At 43.9% G+C, this 20,583-nt stretch overlaps 1 protein-coding gene across 1 annotated transcript in view; it reads right to left on the bottom strand.

Annotated features, from left to right (window-relative positions):
- Positions 1 to 20,583, bottom strand: part of MICU1 (mitochondrial calcium uptake 1) — a 153,972-nt gene that overhangs the window by 108,566 nt on the left and 24,823 nt on the right. The window contains exons 2-4 of the mRNA XM_084753577.1: positions 17,104 to 17,265; positions 10,660 to 10,834; positions 5,638 to 5,800 (exon numbers count right to left, since the gene is read on the bottom strand). Coding sequence (XP_084609703.1) covers positions 5,638 to 5,800; positions 10,660 to 10,834; positions 17,104 to 17,264 — 499 coding nt within the window. The 5' untranslated portion in view covers position 17,265. The remainder of the gene's footprint in view (positions 1 to 5,637; positions 5,801 to 10,659; positions 10,835 to 17,103; positions 17,266 to 20,583) is intronic.

Genomic DNA, 20,583 nt, shown 5'->3' with positions numbered 1-20,583 from the left:
CAGCACATTTACACACAAGCTCAGCTGTTATACACATTTCAGTTAATTCAAAGGCCAGACTGCTGAAGTAGGTCATCACAAGTAACCATTTAATAAATTCAGAATGTGTAAACTGTGACAAACTTCAAGGCCTTTCATAATGAGACAAAGCCAGTTTTCTGGGTTCACACAAGATAGCTTTACTGAAGAATATAAAATCTCAACATTCTGAATTTTTATAAAGCACGCGGCACACTAAGGGTTTATCTTGAATAATTTTAACTGTTACAGCTTGTCCGCCCTTCGTCGGCTTGAGTGATGGTCTATCTAGTTTCTCCTCTATGGGCTTTCACAGTCTTTAATCAGACACTTCTTGGCCTTTACTGTTAATCTTTTTATAATCAAAGTTTCAGATTTCAGCAATATCTCATGCATATTAAACTTCAGGTGTGGGTCTGATACTTTGCACTGGTATGCAAAGTCCAGGAGCATTCCGATGCTAAAGGTAGGTGTGGCGGCACAGTTGGCCAAGCAGAGCTAGCTGGATGAACTCTCCAAGATCTATACGAAGCAAGATGGATGAAGCAAAGCTGACTTCTGGTCTCTACAGCATACATACTATATGTGCACACAGATATGCTCACATATGTATATATGTTCACATAGTAAATACACACAAATAGAAAAAAAATGATAATGCTTAATAAAGCTAGGCTACAATGGCCACTTATCTAAAGTCAATACTTTTCAAAATTAAAAGAAAAAGAGAGATTATAATTTAATTACCACATTTTCCCCTTCCCTTTCCTCCCTCCAACCCCTCCGTGTGTCCCTCCCCATTCTCCTTTAAATTCTTGGCTGCTTTTTTTTTTTTTACTAACTCATCAGTTGTCTGTAACCAAACAGACCTTCCAAATTGTCTAACTTATACCACTTTTCTCCTTAAATCACATTCGCCAGAGGCTTTGAGGTCCTTCATACCCACAGGCCAAGCAAATCACAATGTAAGAAGCGCCAGCACTTGCTGAACACTCAGCAGTTGCTTAGATGCTGTCTTTGTCACCCGTCGCCTCATCACTCAGTCCTAACAGAAGGGGCACTTTGGGAGTGACAGCCTTCCTCCTCTCTGTGTATTCCTTTTTCTTTTAGTTTTTCGGGACAGAGTTTCTCTGTATAGCCCTGCCTGTCCTTACTCACTCTATAGACCAGGCTGACCTTGAACTCACAGAGATCTACCTGCCTCTGCCTCCCCAGTGCTGGGATTCCAGGCATGTGCCAATGTGCCTGACATCTTTCTTTTTTCTTAGAGCCCCAGAGATAAGAGTAGTATTTACTATTTGCCTTTTGGCGCTCTAAGCCTTAAATATTTACTAGTTGGTCTTTAAAACAAAACAGACTTTGTTCTAAGTTGAACCTGGGTTACAGAGTGAGACCCAGTGCCTACAGCAAGTTAAAAAAATTCTGGCTATCCTCTATACAATAGCATACCACGGCTTTAAATGTCCCCAAAAGCTAGTGCTGGCTTGGGAGTGCTTAGATTTCTGAACCCTTGTACTAGATGTCCAAGGTAATATATGATACGTTGAGTTTGTGAAAACACACACACTCAGGCAGCCCATGTTTAACTCCCACACAATGCTCCATACCGAGGGCTAGCACATTTCCTTTTTGAAAGAACATAAAAACTTGAGGTTTATAGGCCAAATGCTTATGGTCTCTGTCACAGTTACTCCACTCTGCTCTCCCAGCTCCGAAACTGCCACATAGGAAAGAGCATGCTGGGCCATAAAACTTCTTATCAACACTGAAATCTGAATTGCACGTAATTTTTAAATGTCATAAAATACTCTTGTGTTCCTCCTCCCCCTTTAAAAATGTACGAGTTGTTCTCTGTTCATGGGCCATGACGAATGGGGGAGCTGGCTGCAGATGTTCTACTCTGTAGGAAACAGTACTGCAGGGGATCAAAGATAAAAGCAGACATAGTGAAACCCTGTAAACAAACAAACAAACAATCAAATGCACAACACAGTAGGTATATGGAGAAAATCAGTACCACAAAATACATTTAAAACAACTGATCAAGAATAAAGTCTGTGTCACTAACTGAAGTGCTCTTTATCTGAAAGATCATTTTTAAATGGTGACGGGTGATCCTAAAGGGAACATGGAGTCCAGGAGACCTGATTAGACAGCGAGACCCGCTTCTCCATTCACGCAAGATGAAAAGTCAGCCGGGCTGACACAAAAGAAAGGAAACAAAGAGGCAAAAAGCGCAAGCTGTGCTCTGCACAAAACTCCTTTGTTTCCAAAACTTTTACCCATCCCATACTTCTGATTACTTACACCATAGAATGGCTGTGAGAAAGAATGTGTGGTTTTGTTTTTTGGAGACAGGGTTTCTCTGTGTAGCCAGGCTGTCCTGGAACTCAGAGATCCGCCTGCCTCTGCCTCCTGAGTGCTGGGGATAAAGGCGTGAGCTACCATGCCTGGTGAGAAATGGTTTTCACTACAACAGTGACAGCCACTTCACACCCACAGCTTGAGCAGCCACCGTCCTTATATCCGGGGATGGAGGTGACACATCGACTTCATGGAGGGGGACGAGATGGGTGCAAGGAGCATATGGTGTTTTTTTCCCTTTTACTGTGTTTCACATGTAACTATGGCTACTTTCGCTATATCTATATACGTTTTCTGATATTTAGCACAGAAGTATACTTATTCATCTTTTCACTCTGAAATTTATCAGCTCGTTTCAAATTGTTTAATTTGAGGCTTTATGTAGTATGCGCTTCGTGATTATTTTAGACAGTTCTAAAACTAAGCTCACAGATTTAGATCTGCCGGGTGTCCTGGGTTAGGATGTGTGAAGTCATGACAAAACAAAGCTGAAATAGGAAGGGCTGGCTGGAGACCAACCCAAGACAGCAACTTAAACTACAGAAACCAACTGCCTTACTCTTCTTCTTCAAACCACCCCGCACAGGAGCAGCATATTCTATTTTGCTACATCAACATTCTTGCTAATGAATTCTTGCTAATGAGCAAATGAAAATGAAGCCAGTTTCCCATTAGATCTCATTTTACCGTTACAGAATTTCCCCTCATGATTCTCATAAGAAAGGCACTTATCCATTTATTCCAGCTTCCCATGAAAAGGAGAAGGCGGTGGGCACGCTTGGTCACTGTTCAGTTTATGTAGTACATCTTTAAGTAATTAAACTGGGGGTGGGGGGGGGTGGGGGAGGCTGGGGGCATGTAGCTCAGAGGTAGAGTGCTTGCATGGCATGCAGAAAGCCTTGCATTCGATTCCCACCAGCGTGAAAACAAATAAGCAAACAGCAAAGTGATGCCAAGTTAAATGGCAGAGTATATGAAGGCAACCGGAAAATATAATTGTTTTAAACGGGATAAAGATAATAATACTCCTTAAGTGAGGAAGCAGTCTTTGGTGGCCTGCCTTGAACTACTGGCTCGTTTTCATTGTCACACTGGAAGCAAATTACATTCTTTAAAGTTACTGATAGAAATGAGATTTTTATCTGGGTGGCAATTGCCTTGCAGGCAGGAAAATTCTTTGCTATCATAAAAAACGGGAGAATACTTGCAAGCCTCTTTCCTCTGCACACAAGTCTGCTTTACTTTCCTCCTTCACATGTCACAAAACGAGCTGCTGGAGCAAGTTTAGAAGGATCTAAATCTTGGATTGGATGGCTCAGTGGTTAAAGGTGCTGGCCATTAGCCTGGCCACATGAGTTTGATCTCCAGGACCCACATGGAAAGTACATCAACACTTCGAAGTTACCCTTTGGTCTATACACCCCTATTAAATAAACAAACATTTAAAAAGGATCTACATCTATAAAGTTCAAAGCAATTAATGAAAAGTTTGGTATATTTTATTAGAAAACTCTTTGAGAGCAGAAAGCAACTCAATACTTCTTGAATGAATATATAAAGGGCCTCTTAGGAAATAAAGGAACATTTGAGGAAAAAATAAAATATGTCCTTCTGATTTCAACATTCATAGTTATTTTGGTAGTGCCCTTTTCTAGAACTTTCTCTGTATTTTTTACATAGAGGAAACACAGAGGACCGAGAAATATAACAAATCGTAGGGATACAACCAGTAAAATGCAGAGGCGAGACATTCTGCCATGCAGGTGACCTACATTCTTCTACATGGAAATGGTGCCTTGTTCAGGCTTGCTAAAAGGCAGGAGATTGGTGTGGAAGAATGGAGGGGAAATGGAGCGGGAAAAGAAAGCCTAAAGGAAGGTGTGTTCCTCAGCTCTCACCTCTACACAGTCAGGGCTTACTTCCTAGCCATTCAAAGAAGCCATAGTTTGTGTAGCAGATGCCACACAACAGCGGAGAAGGTACAACTTAGCACCAAGTACATTTGTGTTTCATATGCACCCTATACACATAGCCCACTGATCATTTTACCTCATTTTTTTTTTTGTAAACTGGTGTTTTGACTGTAATTCACAAGCGGTGAAAATAGGGAATTATCATGCACAGTGTCAGACTGACAGTCCAAACACGTCAGATTTTGGAGCATTTTGGATTACAGATCATAGATTCAGGGTGTTCAGCCATTACTGGTTTATATGTCTGCTTGGTTTTTAATGCTGTTTATGTGGCTCTGAGTTGCTGCCTCGTGCATCCTTTGACTCTGTGCAGGACAGGTCTGATAGCCACAACCTATGGAAGCCTCGGTTATCTGGAACCATCTTCACTGCTCTTCTGTGAACTCTGACTGCCCTCATGCTGTCCACCACAGGTGTCCTCCCTGGGCAAACCAGGGACAACTCCTGTCAAGTGCTCTTGTTCCTGTTAATGGATTCAACTTTCTTGTTTGTTAGTATGGCTGTGTAATTTCTTGTTAAGATTTTTTTTCCATTTATTTTTATTATACGGAGGAAAAGAGAAATCAGATTCTCTCTTCCCTGGGGTTTGGCTGCTGTTACAGACTGCAGTCACCAGACCTTCAGTTACTTTCCTAAAGCATTTGTACAAAAATTACATCCTTTGTCATGCCCTCCTCTCTTAGATGCTGGAGGACTGCTGAGTAAGCCAAAATGCACAAAGCAAACATTTTGAGAACAAGGTCTGCGCTGGCCACCTCCCTCCCTCCCTCCCTCCCTCCCTCCCTTCCTCCCTCCCTCCCTCCCTTGCAGGCAGCCAGCCACACCAGGATCAGGGCTGCCTGCTGAGCTGGAAAAGTGTAGGAGGCAAAACCAGCACAGTGCTGTCACCAAAATCCAGCAGACTCGCTGTGTGTTGAGCGCCCGCCCGCCCGCTTGTGCACTGAGGAGACTGCGGCTCACAAAGACAGTGTGAGTCTTGTCCTTTTTTTAGTGGTTGTTCTGAGAGACGGTCTGAAGCTTGGAGTGCCCTACTCAGTCATTTTCCTCACAGCCTTTCCTAGATGCATCCTTAACTGTTTACTCTGCTGCCGTTTCTCTTGGCTGGCTCCCCTAAACAAGACATCCACACTGAACCGTGGAAGCTGAGCACGATTCCCGGCACCAATAGTCAAATGGTGGTTTTAATTATTGCCTGGACCCGTGACAGTTCCCAAGTCCAGAGAAGGAGGCAAAGTAGGCACAGCAGGGTTTCCCAAGCCTGCTTCCTACGCTAATGACTTACGCTCTGGTTGCTTTTCATTGGGCGTGATGGAGCGCACGAAGTCCTGCGGGGTCATAAACACTTCCGTTTCACCAGGTTCATTGATCACTTTCAAGGTGGCAAAGTATCGGAAGATTTTGTCCGGTGTGGAGTAGGCGCGGATCCTGTTCTCATACTCCATCACCTAGAAGGACAAAGTCAGAGAATGCTACTATGCTAAGCTCGGCTCAAGATCATAGGTTCTCTCATGTTGCTCAACTAATTTTTGAAATAAGTGCATTATCTCTCAGTAGTTGGGTCTTTTAAATAATAAATAAGCTCAATTAAAAAAATTTTTTTAAATTTCTTTCTGGCAAGATATCAGTCACACCCTAGCTGAAGCAAGGCTCAGTCCATCATTTGTCAATCTCTCTTAAGCATCATTATGTTAAGGAGGATCTCCCATAAAACTGCTAAGCATAACTGGATCAAACTCAGGGGTTATTTTTCCCATGTGGACTATACCAACGGGTAGCCAGAAAGGACTTATAAGCAAGCAGATGAGGGGTGGTTTCTCTTTATGAAATATTCAAATTAATAAATGAGAAAGAGTTGCCAGGCACGATGGAGCCTGCCTCTAATGCCAGCATGTGGTGGTGGAGGCAGAAGGATCAGAAACTCAAGGCTGCCCTCAGCTGCACAGGGAGCCAGAGGCCACCCTGACCGACATGCTGCCAAAAAAGGAAAAAGGAGGAGGTGGGTGGGGGGAGCAGGGGGGAGGGAGGGCGGAGGGAAGAGGAAACAAATTAGAATATTACCATTTTACAATCACAATGAATGGAAAGATCTAGACATTGAGTATCCATAGCTAAAAGGGAAAATAAGGGGCTGGAGTGATGGCTCAGTGGTTAAAAACACTTTGAGAGAACCATTCCCACCAACGACAGGCTAGCACACAACTGTTTATAACTCAAGTTCCGGGGAGCTGGCACTTTCCTGTGCCACTGCCCGCCACAGGCACTGCACACATGTGGTGCACATACAAACACACAAGCAAACACTCATACACATAGAAATGAATTTAAATACACACAAAAATAAGTAAATCTAAAAAGGAGGAGGAGGAGGAGGAGGAGGAAGAGGAGAAAAAGAGGCAGACATTACATGTTTACTGATGACAGGAGATACCACCACCACTAGTGTGGCTACAGGGACCACACACAAGTCTGATTAAGCCTCAGAATCCAACAGCCAACACTCAGGTAATACAGAGATGGGAGGGACTGAATGAGTGGCACTTAAAATAAGTGTCAATGAACTCCATCCACAGCAAACATTAAAGGTTCAATGGCCTTGAGCCTGTCCCCTGTATATCAAGAGAATTAAAACACATCTCATGCTTGGTCCTAAGTTCAATCCTTAGCATCAGAGGTGCAGGGGGAGGGGAGAGGAGCTAACATTAAAACAAGAAGCTAAAAGTATATACACCTCATGGTGAATACTCGATTCAGGTGGTAAAAGTGAATGCGCTCACTCTCTCACAGGCCACGATGGTGAAAGGCGGACAAGGGAAGGAGAGAAGCCCTTGCCCTGCTGGTGGAAGACCAAGGGGCCAAGAGCCCAATAAGCCCCTGCGTTTTTATTGGCCTAAACAATCGTTTTCAAATGCCTCCATTTCGCTCTACCAGCTGCAGCGCACGGAACTGTCCTATCTAAGCGGCTGAAAGTGCCTGCCTGTTCGATGGTCCCTCTAGGCCCTGCACTGCCAAATAACTAACTACGCAGCTGTGTAAAATGGCTGACAAGCATGGACCAGAAACGCAGCAAGGAAAGCAGATCGACTGTTGGCCTAGACTGAGAAGAAAGTGGCCAGTAAAGGGTGTCCCCAATAAGAGGTTGCTGTCCTGAGTCGGATGGAAACGGCTCCTGCCTCAGGGGGAAAACACCATTCAGCTGAACACAACCCAGATGTCACCCAGCCCATTGTGTGGCATGAGCTAGGTTTCCCCTAAGGCTTCCTCAAGGGGAAGGCCAGGCTGGAACATCTGGTCCACAGCAAGACTTGTACCATCATCACCTTCACAGAGGTTAACTCTGAAAACAAAACTAGCTAGCTATGAGGACCAGTAACAGGGACTTGTAATGACGAGCCACACTGTCCTTGGGGAGGCAATGTCCCAGGTCCAAAATTCATGGCTTGCGTTGCCAATCTGAAAATGCAAAGTTCTAAACAATTGTCTGCTAAACTAGATTAAAAATATATTGCTGAGTTTTCTATACATTTCAAAACAAAAGGAAGTGATTATTATAAAAATCTACTTTGTATTGGGGCATGGTGGCATACAACAATCACACGGGAGGTAGAAGACATTGGGGAAAAAAGACAAAAACAAAACACACACACAAATTCCACTTGTGAAGCCATGCGTGGTGGCGCACGCCTTTAATCCCAGCACTCAGGAGGCAGAGGCAGGTGGATCTATGTGAGTTCGAGGCCAGCCTGGTCTACAAAATGAGTCCAGGACAGCCAAGGCTACACAGAGAAACCCTGTCTCGAAAAACAAACAAACAAACAAATCCATTTGTGGTACCCCACATATATGTGAAAAGCAGAAGTCAAGTTGTGTATAAAAGCTATACATGAGATTTTGGCCAAGTAAGAAAAATCTTTGTTTATAGTAAAACAGGAAATAAGGATGCTTTGCCTCCTACATGGGAGATACAGTCTCCTTAAAAGCAATGCAGCTCCTGATCTCAGAATAGTGGTAGAGATGGTTTTTAATAAGTTTACAACTTAAAAAACTACACTTTATCACACAGTATTTCTCCAACTTCTCTCTCTCTCTCTCTCTCTCTCTCTCTCTCTGTGTGTGTGTGCGCGTGCACTCGTGCACCCACGTACGTGTGTAGATAAGTACGTCACAGTGCACATGTGGAGGTCTGAAGATGGCCAGTGGGAGCCAGTTCTCTCCTTCCATCGCTTGGTTTGGATTCCAGAGATCAAACTCAGGCCCCCAGGCTTGGCAGCAAGGGCCTTTTCACTGAGCCATCTTGCCATGCCTAGTTTTCTGCTTTAAAGAAACGTATCAGTAAAATTTTTGGTTTTATTTAAAAGATCTCATTTGTCTTATTAGATTTATCTGTTCACGCTTTGTAAATTTTGCTTTTACAAACTATGTACTTCCTGTTTAAAAAAAATAAATTTGGTATTAATAAAATGTGGTTATGATTACTAAATCATGGACGGGATTCTTACTATGTTTATATGTTACTTAGAAGAATAAATAGTGACTGAAAAAAAAAACCAACAAAACAGATATAAGTAATGAGAAGGAATGTTGGGAAATGACACACACGATGACCTCTGAATAGAGGGAGGGGGCCATCTCTTTCTCTGAGCCTAGAGAAGAAGCAAGAACTGATCCTGACATAGGTCCCTTAGGTTTTATAGCTGCAGGAGTTAAAATTCATAAACCGCACTGGTAGCTTTAGTGTCACTGAGAAGCAGGAGGCACTGTCATCTGCTAAGGGGAGAAGTGGAGGGCCGTCCGTGGAAGCAGGTTAGTAAATGCTGACTTGAGCCTTCTGATTATTTCTAAAGTGGAAGTGTATAAAGGAAACTGGCAGCGTGAGGCAGCTCCGAGCTTTGAACTTACAGAACTTGGCGGATACCTGACCAATTGTCATACACAACTTTTGTTGAAATTCACCCCAGTCACAAATGGGTTTAGAAGTTAAGAAGATACATGTGTAATTTTATCTACTAAATCGCAGTACTTCTCAAAGGGGCAACTCTTACAGACACACAAGGCAGCACACGTGAGAAATAACTTGATCTGCCTTAGCATTGGTAGTTCTGCAGCAGAAAGCAGCTGAGAATTTTAATCCGAACATGCAAGTTGTCTCCCCTTCTGAGTGTCCTTGCCCATGCCTGAGGAACTGCAGTGTCTGACGTCACAGGCATTACTACATTTTTCCATTTCTGAGGTAAACAGCACTACACGAGGCTGTGATCACAGGTCACACTGTCAACAACTACTTGGCTTTCTGGGAATCGTAGGTTCCTCCACAGTATTATTCCCCCTTTACAGTGTGACAAAGCAAAGCAGAAATATGACAAGTTCTGTATAGCTATGACAAGGGTAAGCAGTAAGAAGCCCCAGAGCTAGATGTGGCGGTGCATGTCTTTAATCCCAGCACTTGGGAGGTAGAGATGGGTGGATCTCTGTGAGTTCGAGCCTGGCCTGGTCTGCAGAGGGTGTTCCAGGACAGCTACGGCTACATAGGGAGTCCCTGTGGAGGGAGGGCGTGGGAGGGAGGAGACGCAGAAAGAAAAAAGAGTGGTTCATCCTGAAGACCAACCCTAGATACACTGTTCTGCTCCCCTTGATTTCACTTTGCATAGTAGTTGACATTAGAGCACAGTCCCCCCTGCCAGGAAGTTCCTGAAGCAACTCCTAACAGCTCCAGGACGTCCCCGAAACTGAGCAGGTTCACTAGGCCCCTCCCTGCCAGGAGGAAATAGTAAAGACTGCTGAGATTTTCTCACAGACCAGCCACTGAAGCAGCAGGGTAGTAGAGACCAGCCAAGTAGCCTGCGGGGAAACAAACCAACTGAGCTCTCTGGCAGAGGTTTGGATTATCTGAGCTACTCGGAAAACACATCCTTCCAAAACCCGTTGAGCTGCCTGCAAGCTGCGCAGGGTGCTCCAGGGTCCCAGCTGTGTGAACTGGGTGATACACCTGTCTGAGTAATTTTTCACTCCTGCACGTAACTCTTCACTCATGGTCCTGTAAAAAAAAAAAAACCTCAATAACACACTTTAGTCTGGTGTGTGTGTGTGTGTGTGTGTGTGTGTGTGTGTGTGTGTGTGTGTTGCGACTCCCCAGGAAAAGTTGGTCACATAACACTGAACACTCCTAGGGTACCTTTGGCTTACAACCTTAGTAAAGAGGTGAAGAACTCAGGAGAGACCAGGACCCATCTGAAAGGCAGAGGAGGAGGCAGGGCAGCCCGACTCCTTTAGGACACAGTTCTGAATCAATACCAAAGCTGTTCCATACTTTTCTGTCTCTGAACCCAGAGCGCTTCTTCTTCTTCTCTTCTGGATAAGGCTCGGTCTCAGCGTCCGCAGCCCTTCTTTCATGGCTGGAGACTTCCCCGTCATCTTTAGCCTTCCCTTTGTCACCAGGGTCAGTCTTTCTGCCGTTGACACAAGGTGGCGATTCTGCATGAGCCCTGGTGATGCAAAAGAGAAGCCGCGGTTAAGTCTGATGCTCCGTCACACTGACAAACACTCACACACAGCCTAGGAGAACAGCAATTATATTTGTCAGGATTCCTACAGGAAGAACTTCCTAAAAAGTACTCAGCACTCCCTCCACCCCCAATGCTGTACACATGACAGGAAGCGGAAGCAGCAGCTTGCTCAAGTAAAGTCAGTCAGGCACAGAAGGCAAATGCTATATAATTGCATTTCCAGGAGTTAGCAAGATCAGTTAAGCTGCAGAGCAGAATGAGCAATGTGGTGCTATTACTTAATGGGTGGAGTTTCAGGTTGTGAAGGCGAACAAAGTTCTGATGACGGACAGTGGCGGGCACAGAACGAGGGCGGAGAGGAAAAACATGCTGCTATTGTTATACTAGAATAATGGGAGAGTCTTTTTCTCAGATTTTTAAATTTAAACTAATTATTATTATTATTATTATTTTTTAAGACAAGGTCTTTCTACTTATTCCTTGCTATCCTAGAACTTCTATGTGGACCAAAATGGCCTCCAACTCATAGAGATTCACCTACCCTTGTCTCCCAAGTGCTGGGATTAAAAGTGTGTACGACCATACCCAGCTCAATTTAAACTGTTCTGACTTTGGTTTTTCCCACTTCCTCTCCTCTCCTCTCGGGCCCTCCCCCTCTCCTCACCCTTTCAACTTCTTTCTCTTCTCTCTCTCTTTAGAAAACAAACAAGAATAAAACAAAAGAAAATGAACAAAAAAGAAAAAGCAGAGAAACACCTACATATACACACTTCATAAAAAAGCAAAATTGGAAATCATAATATACAAGCAAAGACCAGTAAGGTAAAAATGCCCAAACAGAGCAATAGGAGGCCTTCCTTTCTGCAAAAATAAATACATACATACATACATACATACATACATAAATCCCCAAATAGCTTTGAGTTCATTTTGTGTTGGCCATCTACTGCTGGGCATGGGGCCTGCTCTTTTGTGTGGTTTGTATAACCAATGAGACTTCCTTGGAGAAACTAATTTTTCTGTTGTGAGCTGCTGTCAACTGGAGATGGTTTCTGGGTTAGCTTTTTGAGACAGGGACCCTGCCTCAAGGGGAGACCCGCAGGCAGAGTAGGGGTGTGATTTGTTTCAATAAGATTCCTACAAGTGCATTTGGAAACAGTATTATGCTCAGCTATATTGTAGAATTTGATTTATCTGTGATGGTGTGGCTTCTCATGATTTAGAGCACAAAGCAGGGAGTATCTCACCATGTGTCACAGTGAATCCTTACATGACAGTTCTTGGCTTGTTGTTTCTTTTTAAATAAAGCCATGGTCAAGTAAAGACATAAAAGCACCAGGCATCCCACTAGGGTTGTTGACACTGCACAGAGTTAAGTGGCGATGAAGGCAAATGCAAGTGGAAGGAAAAGGAAATGTGAGCAACACAGAGGAAAGAAGAGCACCAGAAATGGAACAGGGTTGGTAAATGCAAAACTCTTTTTCCTTTTAGAGTTCCTCAGGTTGGCAGCACAGTTTAGCACATGTCACCAATCCTGTGACTTCAGCCCAATCCCTGGAGCCCACACAGTGAGAGAAGGGAAGCAGCTCTAGTATGTGTACACGCATACACACACACACACACTCACACACACATGCACACACTCACACATACATGCACACAACACACACACGTGCACACACATGTACACACTCACACACACACACAGAGTTCTCTGACAGTTTCATATAGTGTAGATAGTATACTCTCCCTACACTTAATGTCCCTACACGGCCACTCCCCCCTCCCCCACACAAGTTCCTTTTCTACATTCACATCTTGTTGTTCTGGGACCTACGAGTTTAACTAGGAACATCTGTGTGGTCTTGAGCTTAGAGCCAGGTATACAAATGAAGACAATGGCTGCTGCTGCTATTATTATTATTATTATTATTATTATTATTATTATTATTATTATTATTATTATCATCATCATCATCATCTCTCTATAGTGCTGACTGTCCTAGAACTCACTCTGAAGATCAGACTGGCCTCAAACTCAATAGAGATCAACCTGCCTCTGTCTCCCAAGTTCCCAAATGCTGGGATTAAAGGCGATGTGCCACTATGCCTGGCCCTGCTCCTTTTTTTTAAATGTAATTTAAAGCAAAAGTAACTAGCAATAACAAAATTCTCTGAGGTGTGTATAGATACAGCTATGGAATGTGTAATACAATAATACCAAGATTCAGTGAAGGGAAATAAAAAATATGCCATTGCAGAGTTCTTACATAAGTGACAGGACACTATCTAAAGGTAGGTTATGACAAACACAAAATGTGTGACATAAGGTTTAGAGTAGAGATTGACGAACTATGACCCATAAGTCAAATCTAGCCTCTCACTTGCTTTTGTAAAGCTCTTGACCTAAGGATGGTTTCTACATTTAAAAAATGGTTGAAAGAAAAGCCGGGCGTGGTGGCGCACACCTGTAATCCCAGCACTCGGGAGGCAGAGGCAGGTGGATCACTGTGAGTTCGAGGCCAGCCTGGTCTACAAAGTGAGTCCAGGACAGCCAAGGCTAACACAGAGAGACCTTGTCTTGAAAAACCAAAAAAATAAAAAAAATAAAAAAAAAAATAAAAATGGTTGAAAGGAATCAAAGCAATAATATTCTGTGATACACAAAAATGCTATGGAATTCAAATTTTCATAGCCGCCAAGTTCTGCAGAGACTCAGCTGTGGCCTACTGCTGCTTGTGCGCTACAACAGCAGTAGCAGAGACCTACTACCTCTTACAGCAACATAGCCAGCCAGCCCCTTAGGAAAATCCCTGTTGGTCCTGCATTTACAGCAATCACAAAGAGGAGGGGGAGGAAGAGGGAGGAAGAAACAGAGGCAGGTGGAGGAGGTGCCTAGCACAAAGGTGTCCTTGGGCCTGATGTCTGGAACCATCCCCTAAAAGAGAGACCAACACACAGTGCAGCATACAGGGAAGCACCACACTGGACACCATTAATACCTGCAGTTAATACGTGCCAATAAAAAATAAGAAAATGGTCTGGAGGTGGGAGCACACGCCTGCAATCCCAGCACTGAGGAGGCAGAGGCAGGCGGATCTCTGTGAGTCTAAGGACAGCCTGGTCTACAAAGTGAGTTCTAGGATAGTCAGAGCTACACAAAGAAACCCTGTCTCAAAAAACAAAACAAAACAAAAACAGCAACAAAAAAAAGAAAGCCATAAAAACAAGTGAAAGGGGGTGGGTGTGGTCATGGAGGTGTATGCCTATAATCAGAAGAACACAGAGGTAAGCTAAGGTAGCTGGGTCTGAGCTGGAAGGCAGTCAGGGTTACAAGTTCTAAGGCAGCCTGGCATCTATGGAAAGACTGCTCCAAAACCTAAACAAAACCCTTTCAATTATTTCTTGGAATACAGTGGATTAAGCTATAGACAAAACCCAAACAAACAAACAAACAAACAAAAAGTATGGAAAAATCACCAAATATTTTAAAGTGTTAGTTACATACTTCCAAATAACTAATTAGTGAAATAAAGACTAAATAATAAGAACTAAGAAATAATATGAAGCGAGTGAAAACAATATGTTAAAAATGTGAGACACAGCTAAAGCACTGTGTGGAGGGTAGTATTAAGTTCCTGTATTAAAAAAAGAAATATCATTGCCGGGTGTGGTAGTGCATGCTGAGGCAGGTGGATCGCTGTGAGTTTGAGGCCAGCCTGGTCTACAAAGTGAGTGCAGGATAGCCAACGCTGACACAGAGAGACCCTGTCTTCAAAAACCAAAAACCAAAAACACACACACACACACACACAAAAAAGGAAATATCAAATTAATGATATAAAACTTCACCTTAAAGTAAATACTAGAAAAGAACAAAACCCATTACTATAAGATGGAGATAACGCTCTTCTGGAGTCCAAGGGCGTCACACACATGTGCTGTGTACATACATGCAGGCAAAGAGTCATATATGCAGAATAAAAATAAGTGGACAAATAAATAAACCTAAAAGACAATGGTACAGACTACTGAACCCAAACACTTAAGAAAGCAAAGGCCTCTTGCGCTGGGGACTGGCGCTGCTGAAGAGTTAAGTGGTAGAAGGGCCCCACTTCCTCAGTGCCACTGCAGTAACTAGGCCTGGGGGCGGGGAGGCATCTCAGCACTGGCCTAGCATGCACAAGGCCCGGGTTCAAGCCCTAGCATCACAATAAGAGCAAACCTCTACCTCACCCCAGTCACAAAAATTAACCCACAGGTAGCCCTAAAGCTAAAACTCTAAAACTTAAGAGCACAGAGAACACACACTAGGGGATAAACAAAAACTTTCTCAATAAGAAGCAAAACCCATTAAGCTATAAGACAGCACCAACAAACTGGACTTCCTCAAAATTAAGTTTTTGTTCTTTGAAAGACATCACGAAAAAGGTGGGATTGTGCACCATTCACCAGGAGACAATGTCTACAAGTGTATGTCTGCCGGAGTCTGTGTACAGAAAGAATTTTTAGGACCCAATAAAAATAAACAAAATAAAACCCAATTTGGGGCTGGAGAGATGGCTGGGGGTTAAGAGTATGCACTGCATTGTGGTGCGCCCCAATTCAGTTCCCTGCACTCATGTCTGGGGCTCACAAACACCTGCAACTCCAGCTCCAGGGGCCCCAGTGCTCTCTTCCGGTCTCTGCAGGTGCCCTCACACATGTGCACATAGCCGCACACAGATACATACACATATATGTAAATGAAAATCTTTTAAAAAGTAATTTAATTTCAGTGGCAATTTGAATAGACAATTCAGAAAGGAGGCCGGAGAAACGACCACTAATTGTGGGAGGAAGCTTGGCATCACCAGCTGTTAGGGAAATGAAAAGCAAAGCGCAACAGAAATGCCGCGTGCTCTGACAAGAATAGTTAATACCAGAGGAGAGGGAACAGGATCGCTGCCCAGCCAGTCCACAGCGGCGCACAGCTGAGAACCCGGTGGGAAAAGCGGTTAGGGTTTTATTTAGTCTCAAAATAATTTTTATCTTATTACCCTTATGCCTGTGTGGGGAGATGCACACCACAGTGAGTGTGGAGGTCACAGAGGATGACTCTCCTGAGTCAGTTTTCGCCTCCCACCATGGGGGACCCAGAGATCAAACTCGGGTCACCTTGTTTGGTGGCAGAAGCCTTTACCCTCTGAGCCAAACCTTGCTGCCTTGGTTTGGCAGTTTTCAATCAAGTTTACACTTTGCTAGCAAACTTATTTCTAGGTATTTAGTCAAAGAAAATGAAGATTTACATATGAATTTCAAAGCCATTTTTTTTATCAATGAGAACAAAACAACCAGAAACAAGCAATTGGTAAGCAGATAAACCGTGGTGCTCATATGAAAGAGGACTATTTGATTGCAAAAGAACCCCAGCTTCTGATGCATATGGGTTCATTTAAAAAACACGAGGCTAAGTTAAAGAAGACACATCCAAATATGCACCCGGTTATTACTTTGCCACTATTTGTTTTAATGACAGGCTGCCCTCAAACTGTCAATACTCCTGTCTCTGTACTCCCTAGGGCTGTGATTTGAGGCTATGCCACCACACTGGCCCTCCAAGAAATAAATTCTTTATGATCCCACTTACATCAAATTTCAAAAATACAAAGTGACAGTGATAGAAACCAGCGCAGCAGTCACTTGGAATTGTGGGTAAGGTGAGACTGGCATGGAAGCAGCATGGGGGGACATTACGGGTTGGTAGAAACGTCCTATTTCTTGATTAGGGGTAATCACACAACTATATACATTTGTTAATAATCAAGGGACTGTATGTTTAAATTGGGTACACTTTATTATCCACTTATTCAATAGAATTAATTTTTAAAATTAATATCAACTTGAAGACAGGTGAATGAGATGGAAGAGAAATAAACACAAAGGATGGCAGAGTCGCACAGAAGTCTGCGGGCTCACTACATCTCTCCAGGGAAGGCTCAATAACTAGTAAGAAAATAATCAGGTGACATGAGAGTAACAAGAATTACTGTTTCATTTGGCCACTGAAACCTGAAGCGTGAGAAGCCATCCCTTCCCTAAAGCCACGCCTTCATCGCTAGCAAACACGCAGCCGGGAAGACAGGGGTGAGGTGCTCCAGCGGGGTAGGCAACTGCTGGAAAATCCTTCTTTCACAGACCAACATCAGCAATACCAAATGACTCAGCAAAGAAATTCTGACGTAAAATCAAGGTAGAATAATGCTCACTTCTTCCATAAGAGACCGGTACTGGCAGTCACCGCAGAGGCGCCCAGGAACGCCACCACCATGAGTCTTCGTTTGCTCTGGGCGGGCTGTGATGCTCCATGGTACCACCGAGAGCCCACGGCTAGTTCTGCCAGTGCAGAAAGGGCGTTAAGACGAAACATCCTGTGGACAGACAATAGAAATGTCACTTTTAGCTGCTGGTGATGATGATGATGATGATGACGATGATGACGACGGCGACAATAGCAGCAGTGGCACTGAACACTGATGAAATACTCCATCAGACCCCATCTGACAGAGGAACCCGATATAAAATACTGTGGCTTGTAAAGGCTGAGTAAGTACTCAGATACAAAGAGATGGCAGCTCTAGGATGCAGTCAGAGAGCACCCGAAAGGGCCAGTCTAGCCAGGGATGACTCCCAGATCCAATGAACAGAACTGTGGGAGCTTGGGAATTTTACTGAGGTATCACATCCACAAAATGTCCTATAGGAAGCCACTCTGGGGGATACGAGGAAAAGCCATGGAGGACTCAGGGCAGCAGGATGTTGGTAAGGTGCCCTTCGGGGGTCCGAGAAGCTACTGAGGTATGGCTATCACAGAAACCCCAAGCGAAGAGCACATGGAATCACAAGAGACAGCCCTTCCTCCTGCAGTGCCCCTCTCCTGACAACAAACAGCCACTGCGAAGGACAGTACAAGGCAGACCTGGCACTGAAAAGCAACAGGCAACTGAACTGCTCGTCCATCGCACAGGAGTAAGTGCGACTTGGCGGAGAGGTCACGCTACACAGCAGTGGGAGCCGGAGCGTCAAGGCGGACGGCGCCACGTTTTAGCTGGAAGCCGTTGTTATTTCCTGCGTCAATGCTGAGAGATGCTTCCATTAACGAAATTAAAGTTTTAATTAAATCTTTCTCACTCCCAGCCCTTGGAAACCTTCCTCCCTACCAGATTCTTTTCATGTCATATTTAAAATATCGCTAAAGAAAAAAAATTCCTTTAATGCAGTGGTTCTCGACTTTCTTAATGCTGCAACCCTTTACTACTGTTCCTTGTGTTATGGTGGCTCTCAAGCATAAAATCATTTCATCACTACTTTATAACTATAATTTTGCTATTGTTATGAATCATAATGTAAATACTTGGCATGCAGGATATCTGATATGTGATGTGGCCCACAGATTGAAAACCACTGCTTTAATGTTGTGTTTTGTATCAGAGACACCTGGGACCTCACCAAGATTAAAGTGAAGTTCCTGCCCTTCCCAAAACTATCACCAAAACAAAGGTTTGGGGTTTTCTTATTGTTGTTGTTGTTATTGCAAAGATTTATTTATTTATTTATTTAATGTATATGACTGCTTTATACCTGGAGGCCAGAAGAAGGCACCAAATCTCATTACAGATGGTTGTGAGCCACCATGTGGTTGCTGGGAATTGAACTCAGGTCCTCTGGAAGAGCAAGTGGTGCTCTTAACCTCTGAGTCATCTCTCCAGCCCAAAACAAAGGTTTTAAAGGGTGAGAAAAGTGTGCTGAAAGCCACAAAGCAGACCACACATGAATGTTACCCACCTTCCTGGCAGCCAGGACACTAGAAACAGACCATGTACTGTAAGAAGGCCGCCCTTGAGAGAAATAAGCCTGAGCACTAAGTACCATCAAGTTTCCCCCAAGGAAGGAACACAGAAGACAGCGAACGTGTTCCCTACAGACGCCAAGGACACTTGACACAGCTGGGAAGATGCTCTGGTGACACTGCTGAGGCCAATGTCACCCTGTGTCCCACTAGCTCTCGACTATGCTTCCGATTGGGTCTGGCCTACTGATTCTAAATAGACATTTTTTTTCATTATAAGAAAAAGACATCTGCATTTGTTCATACTAATGTTCAACAGACATTCACCTCACACCCCCTGTCCCAGAGGCAACTCCACTTTTCCTGTTCTTTTAATTTGGGGTGTGTGTCTCAACCACGTTCCTCATTCCAACCAATGGGATGCGGACGAGTTCTCCAAAGTCCGTTTAGGACAAGCAACTGTTAGTCTTCCTCTGCTTCGCCCAGCTGTCACTCTAGAAGCAGGCACGGGCCCTTCCACCCGGGTTCCATGAGAGAACGCTCCCAGCCTGAACAAACCACTGTCAGATCTGGCTGAACCGGCTGAGGCCAGCGGACCTCCAGAATGCTGCTGAGAAACGATGTTTGAGAGCGAAAGCCACAAAGATTTGGGGGTTCTTGCTGGCATAGCAAGAGCTAATTCAACATTCAGGAAAATTGCTGAGGCATTTTTACTGAAAATGAACTTCTGCATTCATACTGCATGCCCAGCCATGTGTGGGATTTAAATGATCTCCAAAGAGTTTAGATTCTAAGAAAGCAAGATTTGAAATATTCTTTTAAGTTTTTATTACATGCTTGTGCATTTGTGTGTCAATATGCATACATACCTGTGCACATATATATGTGCAAATGCCATGGTGTGTGTGTGGAGGCCAGAGGACACCTGGCAGAAGTCAGTCCTCTTCTACCTCAGTGTGTGTCTCAGAATTTGAACTCGGGCTCTTAGGCTTGGTAGCAAGAGCATTTAACCGCGGAGCCACCTTGCTGGCTCCTTGAAACATTTTTAAAATTATATTTTCAAAGAGGCGTCTAAAAAAGTACAAATAAATTATAAATGGGAGTGGGCAGCCTCCATGGCACTTTACAAACACAAAAATCTCATCCATTCCCAGAGCCCATGTTAACTCTCTTTAAGCCCTAGCATAGTGTTGCACACCTTTATTGTTTTCGGTTGTTTTTTTTTTTTTTTTTTAGTTTTTTGAGACAGGGTCTCTCTATGTAGCCTTGGCTGTCCTGGACTCACTTTGTAAACCAGGCTGGCCTCGAACTCGCAGCGATCCGCCTGCCTCTGCCTCCTGAGTGCTGGGATTGAAGGTGTGCGCCACCACCACCTAGCATGTTGCATACCATTAATTTGAGTTCAAGGCCAGCCTGGTCTACACAGTGAGCTCCAGGCTAGTCACGGCAACACAGTGAAACCCTGTCTCAAAACAACAACTAAAAAATCTAACAAAACCAAACCAGATCAGGGCCTGTTCAAGTCTCCTAAGGAGACCAGGACAGGCAGATCGGTAGGCAGCTTTGCCAAACTCTAGGCTAGGAAGACCCTGTCTCAAAACAACAACAACAACAAACAAAAACAAAACAACAACAAAAACAAAAGACAAAACCAAGAAAAAAAAAAAGAAACATAAAACCCCTTAACACAACGACCACCCCACAGCCAAACAGTGGAGGCTGTCCTCTGCCCCCATAAGCATCAACACCAGCATATGGACAAAGATTATAAATGACAAAGGCAGGCGAGTCAGCTTTTATTTCATTTCATTTTCAGGCCCAGGTCAGCACAAAATTCTGATGAAAAAGCAGAAATGTCAGGGGCATCCCCCAAACCTTGGGGTCATTTTAGACACTTCTA

Source organism: Acomys minous, assembly GCF_964271855.1.
Source record: "Acomys minous genome assembly, chromosome: 13".
NCBI classification, from domain to species: Eukaryota; Metazoa; Chordata; class Mammalia; order Rodentia; family Muridae; genus Acomys; species Acomys minous.
This window is presented reverse-complemented; position numbering and strand designations above follow the sequence as displayed.